At 41.1% G+C, this 13992-nt stretch overlaps 1 protein-coding gene across 6 annotated transcripts in view; it reads right to left on the reverse strand.

Annotated features, from left to right (window-relative positions):
* Positions 1–13992, reverse strand: part of gdpd5b (glycerophosphodiester phosphodiesterase domain containing 5b) — a 39150-nt gene that overhangs the window by 9682 nt on the left and 15476 nt on the right. For all 6 annotated transcript variants that reach the window (XR_007113365.1, XR_007113366.1, XM_047593535.1 and 3 more), the window contains exons 3-8: positions 4960–5063; positions 2808–2901; positions 2574–2633; positions 2133–2231; positions 1296–1389; positions 25–170 (exon numbers count right to left, since the gene is read on the reverse strand). Coding sequence is in view for 4 of the 6 variants with exons in the window: in XM_047593535.1 (XP_047449491.1) it covers positions 25–170; positions 1296–1389; positions 2133–2231; positions 2574–2633; positions 2808–2901; positions 4960–5063 (597 nt within the window). In the remaining 2 variants the exon portion in view is untranslated. The remainder of the gene's footprint in view (positions 1–24; positions 171–1295; positions 1390–2132; positions 2232–2573; positions 2634–2807; positions 2902–4959; positions 5064–13992) is intronic.

Genomic DNA, 13992 nt, shown 5'->3' on the forward strand with positions numbered 1-13992 from the left:
TGTGCTAAATGTAAGCTGGCTCACCATGGGGGCTCCCTGGTGGCCAATAACATCAGGCCGTGGTTTGAGGTCCTCTGGCTCCATGATGCAGGGGGAGGTGATATACAGGGGCACCATGTAGAGTCCAAGTAACACACTGAAATACAGCAGCACCACCACCACCTGCAAAACTGTCAGGACAGAAAACAATAATAATGATAATAATAATAGCTCTTGCGTGTTATATAATTTTTAATAGTTGTTTAGATTTGTCATCTGTCTTTTCCTTTGTGATGACAAATCACTCACGCCTGTATCACGCCTATTAGCCTAGCGCAACACAAAGGGTACAGTGCTAGCCTTGCACTATCTGAGGGTAAACAAATCCGCAATTCAGCACCTGCAGAGCTCACTAATTAGCATATTCGACAGCGGTGTGTTTACTTAATCCGCAGAAGAAAAAATAAAGGTAGGACATTTTGGGGTGTTTGAGAATAGCTTACACACACAGTGACTGACAATATTAGCATCAGAGGCCGTGGAGATAACATCCACAGCGTCCACCCCTGTGTAAGGCAGCGATGACGGCTGACGGTGTGAGCAATGTATTTGTTTCAAGGTCAGGTGCAGGGTGGGGTCGAGTAGCCAACTCTTGTTACAGACGGGAGATTCACAGCCTTCGTCTGCCCTCTCCCCTCCCCCTCCCTCCATCTCTCTCACACACACACGCTCACATCCTCTTTGATATTCAGGAGCTCTGCATCACATAGATGCTAAAGCCATATGGCTAAAGACCTGTCCTGCTTTAAAATATTTCCAAAATCACAAGCTAAAATTAAAAGCTAAACATAACTTTTAATAGTTTTGCATATCTTTTATCGTCCAAGTACGAATGGTGCACAAATGGAGGTGTTACTACTGGAGAAATACTATGATTAAATAACAGGGAGATCCAACATTAGGTAACGCTGCTGTCTGGCTACGACGTAAATGACACCGACATTGTTTTGATTCAGACTCATTCTGTTCTATAGACAGCAACGGGTGAGTGCACACTCACAGCTGCTAATCCCCAGAAAGAGTCCTGGACTCAAGGACAAAATCATTTGCGCTGTCCTGGCTGGAAAACATCACATGAGACCACAGGAATGTTCGTTATCTCAGACACCCTGGGTGGAGGTCCTGGCCTCTGTCTACATAGCGTTAATCATTCACCGCTCCTCTTGCGCGTGTACATGTGTGTGTGTGTGCTATGTGGCAGATGGCTTGATCAGGTGAGAATAACTTAAATTCTGTGGAACAGACGTAAAACGTACTTGTTTTTTCTGAACGGGCGACCTGTCCAGCCACAATCCAAGACAGCGCTGTGACCGCAGCAAGAGCCCCGATGTGAAGAAAGGGACCTGTAGCCTGGACAGATACACGGGACAGAGTTAATTAAAACAGGGCACAAAAAAAAAAAGAGCATGCTGAGAAATGAATGCAAAAGGAAAAAATATATATATATTGGGTTGAATAAAGAGCACAGGAGAGTGGAAACAAAGATAAAGAAGATAAGGAGGCGTAGAATTGCAGATATTATCTAGGGCTAAGACACTAGCAACACTATTCAGAGATAATAGCTGTAATTTGTAGAGACAGTCAATGTTAATGGCCTCACTTTCAGTTAAACTGTGCGACCACTTCAATCACACAACCCCCTCCTGGCTGCAATAGTCTCACATGGACACACTAATTATAAGTCTCTCGCAACTCCTTGGATATCGTTAAGCTGTTAAATGCTACAAGAATAAATGGGGATTGAGTGTCTTGTCACCTCAGTGCAATACAGACACAGTGTTCATCATTACTCCTTTGTTCCAAATAGCAATGTTATGTATAGAAATATTAAATATGGAAATGAAAAACAAGTACAAGATGCTTGTGTGGATTTCACAATGGGACACCCAAAAAAAGAGACATATGTTTGCATGTTGATACAGATATACTGTAGGTGATTAGGTATCACATTTAAATGTGCCCAAGCCGTTGGTCATAATTTTGGTTGTTAAGTGAAAATAAAACATTGCCTCCAGCTCATGTAGGCTACTGATATTAGGCATCAGCTGGGATGGAAACGGGCTTTAAGGCTTTCCCACGTTCAGTCTGCTGACCTGCAGGGAGATGGGGATGACATCCCACTCTTGACCCCATGTTTGATTGACAGATATGACCCCGACGATGGTGGTGAGCAAAGCAGCCGTCACTCCAATCTGTGTGGACAGAGCGTTAGAGGCAAGGAAAATCAGAGAGACTGTTACTATGGATTAATACACACACACACACACATTGCAGAATAACGCTTCCAGTCCTTTCACACCCAAAGAGTGTTTGGTAACTCTATTTATATAGCATTCCTTAGCAAGTCATTTACTGGCATTTCCCAACTCCCCTGAGCAACTTGATCCAAACTGTAAGTTCATGACAGGTTCAGCTGATCAGCACTGATTCAGCAAATACAGAGAAAAGACATAAAACACAGAAAACCGCACACGTCAAAGTCAGTTTTCACCAAAAACACAGTGGAGCTGCTAACCCACATGTTACCACATTACCTTATGGAGCCAGTGCAAATTCAACTGTTGCCCAAGTGCAATGTGGCACAGCGCTAAAACCTGCGAAGAGAGACACACGATTTTCATAAGAAACAAGTCTGCTGCCACACATATCTCAACTTGCTCAGCGTTTATGACATCTGGCAACACAATCAAACAATTCAAAACCTGCTTCGACAAAGCCTTATGCTGAGCAGAGCCGGTTAAGCGTCTCCTCACTGAGAATTTGCTCACCATTAAAAATGCAACGTAGGTGAAGCCGGCAGCGGTGGTGGCCAGGATGGGAACGGTGCCATCGCTCCACTCCCCAGAGCGGTTGTATAGAAACCTGCAGAAACATGAGGGATAATAATGATCGTTGTCATGAGAACTCAATTATATTTCATTCCACGTCATTACTAAACTGTGAGAAGAGAAAACAGTCATACGTCCATGTTTAACATTAAAAGGGTTATATGGCATTTTGCTCTCATGACAATATATCAAGGATAACACTATAGTACACGCACAATGACAATAAAAAGACATGTTAAACAAACAGAGATGTGAGAGTATGCGAGTTGACCAGCCTATAGATCAAACAGAAAAGGAAAGCTGGAAACGACGGGTGATTTAAAAGGTCTTTGACTTATAGGCTCTCACAGATCAAGTGCTCTCGAGCTTTGCGCCTTATTGGTGCAATAACGCTAACACAAATGCTGCAAAGTGACCACAGACAGTACCGTGAGGTCACGAGGTGAATTCTGACAAAAGAGGTTGATTGTTATTATTAATGGATGGCTGGTAAATTATTGACGACTGGTTTCTGTCTTATGGGAAGCTTCAGTATGGGAAACAGGAAGTCAAGGCCACAACAAACATTAGCCTGCGTTCACCAGTGCTGCAGCCAAACAAAGCTGCACAGACACACTTATCTAAAAACACGGTACTCTGAACTCTATGTCCACAAAAGTGATACAAGGTGCATCAGTAGGTCTACACTTGCAGAGAAAAGACAGAGTGCATGACCGTGTGTGTGTGTCCCTTAACATGACAACTAAGGCCTGAAGCATTAATTACCCTCAAAGCCTTATCTGTGATTCCAGTGACACACAGTCACAGCAGGGTCACTTAGTGCTGATGCTCCTGGCCTCTTGTGCATACAATTATACTGAAGATGACCTGTAAAACCCCCTGTTGCTTTTATTCAAATACATAAGAGCAGGTTTGTCATCACTGTGATTATCTGTGGAACCTCCACATAAGGCAGGAAGAAAAGCAGGAAATGTGCCATTAAAAAGGAATGGAGAATGTCTGTCCACTAAAAATGACATAAACTGATAAAAAGACACAAACACACACAAACACACGCAGACACACACACAGATAGCCGATAAAACTGACAGTCTGTTTGAGGAACTCAAACGAAAATGATGAATATAGACAGAGAAAAAGATGTGAATAATATGGCTGTTAAAGGCAAAGCAAAAACTTAAAAAATGGGAGAGGAAAAGGGGGCTGAAATCACTGAAACACCACAGTGGAAAAGGAACGTGAGAAGAGGTATTGGAGGCAAAGGACTAGAATACGACAAAAAGGTGACATTGCAGAGGTCCCTGAGAGCTGAGAGGAGAGGGGGATGGGGAACACAGCTGGAGATCTGGGCTGTGATGAAACTGGACACAGTAGTAACCGTTTTGTCCTACATCATCTTCAAGAACAGGTCGTTAAGATTTTCTTGTTACGGTTTTCTCTTTTATGTGACTGTACCATTTTCTGTTAAGATCTTAACACGGTGGCGAGTTATTAAAACGTTTCGTCTAATCCAAGCTTGAACGTCATAGGACAAATGTCTATACTCTGATGAGTCACAACTGTTCTATAGGCACAAGACAGACCTACACAATATTAGGAAGGTGGACATAATGATATGCTTGATGGTGTATGCTCACAAATGTTATGAATTAGTCTTAGTGGCTGGTGCAATTAACATTAGTCTATTAAAGAATTAAGAACAAAATAAAATATACAAAGTACACAAAGAATGTGTAAAACGTGTTGAACTGAATAAGGAGAAACTGCGCTAATAGAAAGGGAACTGTACAGAGTGTGCGACTGCGTGATGCGGAGATCATGGTTGTCAAACGTCGTCACATAAACATGAAAGTGGTAATTTTAGCGTGGGGCTGAGCAATGAACAGCACAGGAAACGGTGCGTGAGCCTGTCTCGGTATGTGAGGGTGTAATGACTGGGTGGTCTCACAGATTCCACTGATAACTTAGGAAATCAACAAGCCTGTAAGTATGAGAGGCACGTGTTTACAGCCAAAACTACGTGCTAGCGGACACACGGTTCTAGTTTCTCCTGAAGCAAACACAGAAGCACTCAGGTTGGCTGCGCACTCACCAGTTGAATTCATTGTAGTCGTTGTGTGCCTCCCACCAGAAGTAGAACCAGCCGAGCAGCAGACAGAAGGTAAAGAGGAGGATGAGGGACCACAGCAGCTCCCACTGCACACAAATGAACACATAAATAATTATTTATATGCCGAAAGTTAATTTGAATTAAATAAATGAACATCAGTGAGTCCGTTTGATTGTAGCGAAAGTAGAACAGCTTGGAATACTGACAAAGCTTTGGGAATACAGTACGTATAATCTCTTTATTCAGTAGAACTTATTTGACTGACAAGCACAACTTCAACGTTACCCCAGCGTTCCAGAGTTCATTAAGTTTTTACAAAACCACCTCGGCTGAGCACATGGTGCCAACCTGGCTGCTGACCTCTGCTCGGAGTATTCCCTCAGACACTTTGCTCATTATCAGACAATGACTTTTAATAACATCCCATCCGATCTGACTAATTACAGACCCCATCTCTCACACACCTTTGTGCCGCGCCAAATATTAAACAGGCTACGTCTTTAGATATGAACAGACAGAAACACGCCCCCAGGCCACACTCGGGAGGATACGCACACATACGTGCTCATTTCCAGTTTTTTCTCGCAGCGTACTTTAAGTACATCTGAAATGTTGCTGTGAGTCAGACATGAACCTTTTGACCTTTTCTCAAAGCAGAGAATAGTGCGCATCTCTGAAAGAAAACGCTGTGCTGACTAACTTGAAATACATTGGAAACGTTTAAATAAATGCACATTGAATAGCAGGACTTCAATCTTCTGACAGGTGAAGTGTAAGGAGTAGGTCAATAATCTGGACAAATTGCACAATGCGCATTTCCACGGGAATCGCACTGATGGGCCTGCTTCTGGAAAACAAAGGGGCATCACATCAAAAGGCCAACTGTAACTGTAGTAATGTCTTCAGGACAGCTGATGTATGCACACGTTTGCATATGGTATAAACAATACTTCACACCGATATGCTGTTTACTGCAAAAACAATTATCAGTCAATTTATTAGTTGGAAAATTAAAACGAAATGTCAAACATTAAGTGTTTTTAACTTGTTGGGATTTGAAGACAACCCAAACTTTGCCTGGCCACAGTTTCCTTGTGGGGAGGATTTGTTTTCAGAGGTATTTTTTATTTCGGTATCAGTTGAAACACGCCTCATAATGAAATCCAAATGGCATCTTTCCAGTCTTGCATTCTGATAAGTAATTAGACTGACAACACCAGTTCTGTTCTGTTCTGTTGTCTCACTGCCAACTACGTACGTCTGGGGTCACAAACAAAACAGCAAAACAAATCTGCCTGGTAACACAACTTTGACCTCGCAAAAACTCATTGATTATTTATGTTAATAAATAATTAGAACAAAAAAAATTGCCAAACACTAATTCATCGCTGCCCAAACACGCTTAAATAAGCACAATTTTTCTGAGCACTATTTCGACTGCAGTGTCAAGACAAAGTCACTTGGTTGAGCAACCTAAGCATATCAGCTTGAATGCACCACTACTGAGAGCAGAGGATCAGATCATTATCACCTGGACCAGCTGATGTGACACCCAGGTAAGACAGTCTGCCTGACCTGTTTTTATCTGCTCCCACACTCAGGGGTTTTTCTTTTCTTTTCTCCACACTTATTGTTACAACTGAAAGTAATGAAGCGTAAATAAAATCAGAGTGAAATGAGTAAAAACAGATCATTTTAACCATAATAAAAAACAGCATTCGAAGGTCTGACCTCAACGTAGCTTTGAAAACATTCCCACGTTTCTACGACCGGGCCGGGGTCAGACTCAACATCCATCATGATGGAATAACGATGAGTGATTCTTCAATACGTGGGCTCGGTTTTATGGCATGACAGAGATCAGTTGGACAAAAATAAATAAAAATATATTTGGTTGTGGATACGTACAAAGGCAAAAAAATATAATAATATCTTTATGTAAGAAGGTCCTCTTACAGTCAAATGTCTCTAAAATGATCAAAATTATCAAAAAATAAAAAAAAAATAAAACAAAATGAATGTCTTTCTAAGAGAATACTTGCCATTATTCTTAGAGGTGCAGATAAAAACAGCCTTCACATACATTTTCTACCATTCAGGCACGTCGTATGACAAAGAGCGCAGCAGATCCACCTGACAAAAAGGTTCCCATGATCTGTGGGAGGCAGAGCTGTGTGTGTGTGTGTGTGTTCTGCTCCAACCCTGGTTCCCATGCTCCTTAATGAGTACCTGGAAACACCTGGGGGATCTGACCCCATCCCCCTCACTTTCTCCATCAGTCCCCCACCTCTTCCTTTTATGATAGAAGTGACCTGACAGAGCCTCCCACACTGAGATCTATATTATTAACTACTTCCCTCCATATTGTTCTGGATATGGCACCTAAAGAGAGGTTCACTTGACAAATAGCTTTCCATGCTCTGACCAATTGATGATGACAACCTCATCATCAAGTACTACAGCCCTTAGGGGACCATACAACATACAGGTTTTATCTGAAAGCCACAATCTTCACATATATCCCATTATCAACACACATCTGATTTCCCTATGTTATGTACTGTATCCAAACAGATTCTGAGATATACCTTCATTTTCTCAGTTTTTGTAGACTTAATGTCTGATATTCTCTCTTCCTGTTTCTCAGCTCATGTTGTAGCAGAGCTTTCCCAGCCCAACATGATTTATCAAGCCCTGGTGACATAACATTACCATTTTGCATGGCTGGCACTTTACCCAGGCACCAGACCACGTGGCACAGATTGACAGTGCAGCAAGAGAAATGCATCAGAACCCCACAAGCTCTGGGAATCAGTGCATCTCTGCAGTCATCCCCGCGTCATTCAGTGTTTCTCACTGGTATTACGTAGTTTGACCCTGAGTAATTTACAAAATACAGATGAAATGCTTATGCTTAATTGTGTTTTAATCACGTGTTAAAAAAAAGCAGGTTCCTTAACCACTAAAACTCTAAATTAAAAAACTAAAAGGTAAAGAAAATTGCACAAAACTAATACAGTGCTGCTGACTCAGCGTTGCATCAGAAGAATCTGGGCCAGTGATATAACACCTGGTATATGCAGGTGAGGAGAGGTTTAGAAAATACAACTTTGTCCCTTTTTCAAAGACAGTGGAAAAACACTGCAGTGGAAAAGGTGCACATTAAAGAGACACTTTAAAGAGACTATGAGCAACCACAGTACAGGTCAAAACAGCTTTTCAATAACATCCTTTATGAATTTGCCTTTTCCACTTCCCTTTGTGGCGTTCTGTCCGAATTTTATATTTGTCTTAAATGACTCAGAGCGGGTCCAGTACAATGGACAACAACATATTTAATAAAGAGGCTTATTGGATTGTTCCTGTCTGTGCGCAGCAACTCTCTGATGAAGTTCAGGTTTGAAGGACTACTCAAAATGTCATCTCCAAAATACTACAGAGAATGTTTGGGGTCATTTCTTTTTATAGACATGGTGACCAACATGTTACAGCCCTGATGGAAGTTTGTGATAAGGAATTCCATTCAATTTGATATAGATTAGCATACTGACAGTGACATTAAGACATAAATCCTAAGCCTGGAATAGTTAGAGATTTTCAGATTTTTATTTGCACCCATTATTATTTTTTTTTTCTTTCTAACTAATAATATGACTGAATATGTGCGCTCTCCTGCCTCCATGAATGCTTTCGTATGTCAGACTGAATCTAGGCTACAACGTAGTGCCATAGGGTTTATGTGGTTGATGGTTATTTATGCTCAGTAGACGCTGTTCTACAACACAGCACATGCTTCCATGGAAAAGTACAAAGCATCAGATTAACATACGAGCACGCAGGCTGCATGATTATTTAGACCAGGCTATGCTATCTATGTTAATTATGCAATTTGTAAGTCAAGCCTGGACTGAATACAGAACTATCTTGAGATGTGATAACATTCGCACACGCAGTACTGTCTTTGTGCGGCTCGATAAACAAATCAAGTCAAACCTTATTTACTTAACCTGTCAGTCCTGCAACAGAGCGACTAGTAAGATGGTCCTTTTGGGCTTTACTCCTTCAGCAGCAGGACACAGAAATAAATACGCAGCTCACATTTCTTACAGAACATCCCTTGCAGAGTATAAATATGAACGACTCAATAATGCGTGAATCTGTACTGGTTGTTTCATATGTGCAAACCACGTTGTCCTCATATGAAGTTAAACATGTCACCATGTACAGTGGCACAGTGCGAGTTATCAGCACTCCTCCACACTGATAGGACAGGGGAACCTTTGTGCTCCACTGGTCACGTCCATCTGAATGTGCAAACTCTGTTTATGTGTGTTACAGTACATAATGTGTCATTATTATTTGGCAGTTCATTATCTGTGTACAGCTGTAACACGTACGTCTGACTGTGAAGTCAGATGTTTACATGCACTTGGAGTGAAGACATTAAAACTGGGGAGTTTACATTCTGGAGAAACGTCCTCCGGTCTGATGAAACAGAAAATTAATCGTTTGGCAATAGTGACCATTGTTGTGTGAGGAGTAAAAACGTTGGAGGCGTGAAGCCCTGGGGAGGGAGAACCATGCTGTGGGAGTGTTTTGCTGTAGGAGGGTCTGATCCACTTGAGAAAATAGATGGCATCATGAGGAAGGAAGCGAATGAAAGGAATGCGGCTATATTAAAGCAACATCTCAACACAACAGCTAGAAGGTTAATGTTTGGTCACAAATGGGTCTTCAAAATGGACACTGACCCCAAGCATGCTTCCAAAAATGCAGCTAGATGGCTTTAACTCAAAGACACTGACGTACTGGAGTGATCACTGCGAAGACCTGACCTCAGTCCAACAGAAAGTCTGTGGGCAGAACTGAAAAAGAGCCTGGAAACCTGACACCAGCTCGGTCTGTAGTGTTCATTCCTGCAACTGACTGTAAGAAGCTTGTTGAAGTGTAAAGCAAACAGTACAATTTATGTGTCCTGAGATAGGAAATGTTTATTAACACTAAATATCAGGAATTGTGAAAAAAAGGCATTTGGCTTAAATGCATCCGACTTCAACTGAATATCTATATATGAGGAATATCCTTGTGTGTGTGTCTCCTGTTTAGCATATTTTGCAAAACAAAACAAAATAGTCATTTAGCATCCACATGCTAAATTACTGCGGATGATGGATGCAGGTCAGGATGGGCGGAGATGATAACAGACAGATAATGATGGGATTTTGTTTTTCCCTGGGAAGATTCTCTCAGCGCAGACCTCAAACTAGTGAATGAATTCAATTAGTTACAGCAGCTTGACTCAGTATGCTGCCAACTAACATGCCAACACTGTGGGATGCTCCACACTTTCAATTTGCTGTCAAAGATGAACACAGGCCCGCACTGATCGAAACTACACTACATGAAGTGTCATTTGCTGCTCCTCTTCGTGAGAGACCCAGCCTCTTTCACTTTGCCCCCATCTTCAGTCACTTGTCACATTCCTGAGCATATCCAGATGAATCTCTGGTATGTCACACAACCTGCGCTGCGCCACTTTAGAGCTCAGCTACAAGAGCAGAGCAACGCACACTGGAAACTGGAAAAGAAATAGAGAAAGCGCCTTCCTGCTACTGAACGGCACCATTATCTTTCACGTTTTAGTTATACTCCCCTATATAATATAATAGTGTTTAATTATTGTTCCATACCTTTCATTATGTGTATATTTGTCCATTTACTGGATGTTCAATTTCACTTTTTTTAAGACAGACAACAAGCTAGACAACACGGCACCAGTCATAAACTGTTTTATCACAAGAAACAGACACACATGGAAAGCATCTTGGGGATTTTTTCTTATTTAGAGCAGATAAAGTAGATCTACTGACAGATGGGGATTTTTCAGATTCACACACTCCCCTTTAGTTCCTTAACGGCCGCTGTTTTGATTGTTGTGCACTAAGTTAAACTTGCAAAGCAACGTCCTGCACTGCTGTTGCAAGTTAAAGTGACTAGCGAGCACTTGAACCCTAGAGTAAGGTTTCACCCTTTCAAGGCTCTTCTTCATTATTCTTGACTACAGAGAAAAAAAAAAATTTTAATGCACTTTTAGTTTTCAGTGAAGCTACATGTAAATCCCCATTGCGATGGCTTGTTTTTCCTGAAACCTGTGGGTTTACACTGCTTTAACAACTCATTTTTTCGCTTAATATCACACACATATTACAATTACATGATACCACAACGTAACATAATTTACGTGGTCAAAAAAATGTTTCACAGGGTGAAGCATAAAGCATTGATTTGAGAACACCGTAAAACCTTGATCATACTTTGCTAGAGCTAAAGCTTTTGTCTTCAAATGTCTTGTTTGGTTCAAAATGTGAGAGTATATCTCTGATAGTGGCGGTTGGCATTTACTCTGGGCTTCTTTTCTATCTTACTGAGCATCTTAACTTGGTCCAAACTACAAAGCAAGCACAGAACAAAACCATCTCCAGATATATACATTTAGTCTGTTCGAGGAATGACTCATTTGTGTCGCTTTCTAGGTTTATGCATATCGTAAAAAAAAAAAAGTTTCAGTCAAAGTAGTTCAACGTCAACGTCACAGCAATGTGTTTACACCACACCATGTTTCACAAGGTTAGCCAGCTACACTGATGTTAAAAAGACTGACTTATTTATCTAGGCCTCATATAAAGTAGGTACTTGGTAAAAAAAAAAAATAAATAAATCTCTGTGATTAGCAAGTATTAGGTGTTGTATCCGCCCCAGAGGTATAATTTCAGAAAATAAACAAGTCCAAACTGAAACTAAAAGAAGTACTATTATCTACTTCGAAATCAGCTCTAACATCTTGCCATTTAACTGTTGCTACTCAAAATAAATTTAACAACTGCATGCAGTTTATGGAGTCGCGATCGCTCCTGCCTCTAATTAAGTAACTGCTCGTTCATCTTCTTCACGAACCAAATGAAGACCACAAGATCACTGACAAATGAAGGCAGAGCGGCTTTGCTTCTATTTTTGAAGCCTTTGTGTGACTGAATGGTAAAGACAGGCTAAATGGAAATACTTTCAATTATTACTGAGAGGCCAGATCGGCTTGCACTGCCTGACGTGAGCCGTCTTCCCACAAAGCACCTTGAACGCGGACAGAAGCAGCTTCGCTGACACAGCCCGTGAGCCTGAAAGACTCATAACAGCGGACAAAGATGAAAAAGAGGACGAACTGCGTGACACACGTGTGGGTTATGAATGAGTCTGCAGCCGTTTCAGTGTGAGATTCTGAGCCCTCACGCCTCTGTGATTCGCGCAGATCCAGTTACATGCACACGATACCTGTCCTTGATTGGTCACAGTTTGTTTACTGGAATGGTTAAAGATGCAGTCTTACGTGACATCACCTCGGACGAGGCAAAGAAGCACAGAAGCACATGGCTGTTTCTACACTGCACTTTCAGATGTCTATAGAATTAAAGTTTTTGATTACTGTAAGCTCAATATCTGCACTTTAGATGTTACCGCTGCATTAAACATTTAAAGGGAAAAGGCCTTTATTTAATATGTGATTGTGCTTCTTATACTGGAGTCAAGGCAAGTCCCGTCCAGCACCGCATGATCAAAACAGAGGATGAGCACCATGGACAAAGAATGCTGAATCTGCACTAATCTATCAGTTGGCCCGAGAGCAAACCACATGCAACAGGAAACAGAGCTACACGGCGTCCAGCATCCTGCCAGCAGGAGGAAGGGAAAATCAATATATGCAAGTATATGTATGTATGTATTGACTTCCATATTTTTATAAGAAACACTGGTAAAAACAGCCACCGTCATCTCACAATGTATTTGCGTCAATTTATTTTCACACTAATGTAGGTTTAATTTGGGCCATAGGCTTTCCTCAGGGAATCTGTGCGTGTGCCAAGTGATGAAACCATTGTCTGTGTCCCAGGCTTCTGCTGGCCGGCAGTATGGTACGTGGGCATAAATAAATAATCCAACCCAAGGTCTGAGTGCGTGTTTGAGTTTGTTGCAGCAACATAGCCTGGGTGTCCTTGCTAAATACCAGAGAGAAAGGGAAAGGTCAGGACAAATGGATCTTGTGTAGGCTGTAATACTTATCTTGGCATGTGGATCATACTAGGAAAAATAAGTAATGTGATATTTTTTGGAGAGCCAAAGACTCAAATGAATCCAACTTTAAAAAATGAATGCATCCCGGTACATTCTCATCTGCAAGACGCCATTTATTTAGACTTACTTAATCTCACAAGTCCAAAAGTGTTTCTAGAATATGATAAATGTGACATTTGTCATAGTTCTTGCACTAAACTCCTGTTACACTTTAAGCTCTCTCCTGAACCCACTTACTGATGAATTAATATTATACAAGAATACTAATTAATATGTGCTGAATGCAGAAGATGACTGATACGTGGAAACAGTGGAGTATTGTAATGTCAGATGAACCTTTCTGTGGGCTGCTCAAGGTCATTGAATTGGGAATAAGCCAACAAGGACAGATTTAGTTCATGTGTATGTAGAAAGAACATCATGAAAGAACACTGCTATGGTTACCTAAGAAGGGTTGTATGGGAATTATATTATATTTTTATGTTTCCTCAGTAGCACTCTCAGTAACAGCATACTTAAAAAATGCCCACCTCCTACACAGCCATCTTGTTATTCAGAGCCGTGAAAAAAACTCATGTTAATGTAACAGTTATAATAATAGATTTTTAAACTCAGGCAAAATTCAAGAGGGCAAATGCCAGAATTTTCTTTAAACAGATGCTTCTGTTCTGTCAAAAATCTCGGTGGTAGGGGACTCGTGGAAAGAAAAGAAAATCTAGGAAAAGATGGAAAATAATGGTTGGTGGAGTCAACAATCTAAAATCTAAAATTATTATTCTATATCAATCTTCCTCGGGATGGTTGTGCAGTTATGCTTGAAAGTGAGCAACATGAATTACACACAGAATGATATGATCTCATTCACCGGCAACCTGCTTGGAGCACACGTGC

This window comes from Mugil cephalus, chromosome 9, assembly GCF_022458985.1.
Source record: "Mugil cephalus isolate CIBA_MC_2020 chromosome 9, CIBA_Mcephalus_1.1, whole genome shotgun sequence".
Classification (NCBI taxonomy): Eukaryota; Metazoa; Chordata; class Actinopteri; order Mugiliformes; family Mugilidae; genus Mugil; species Mugil cephalus.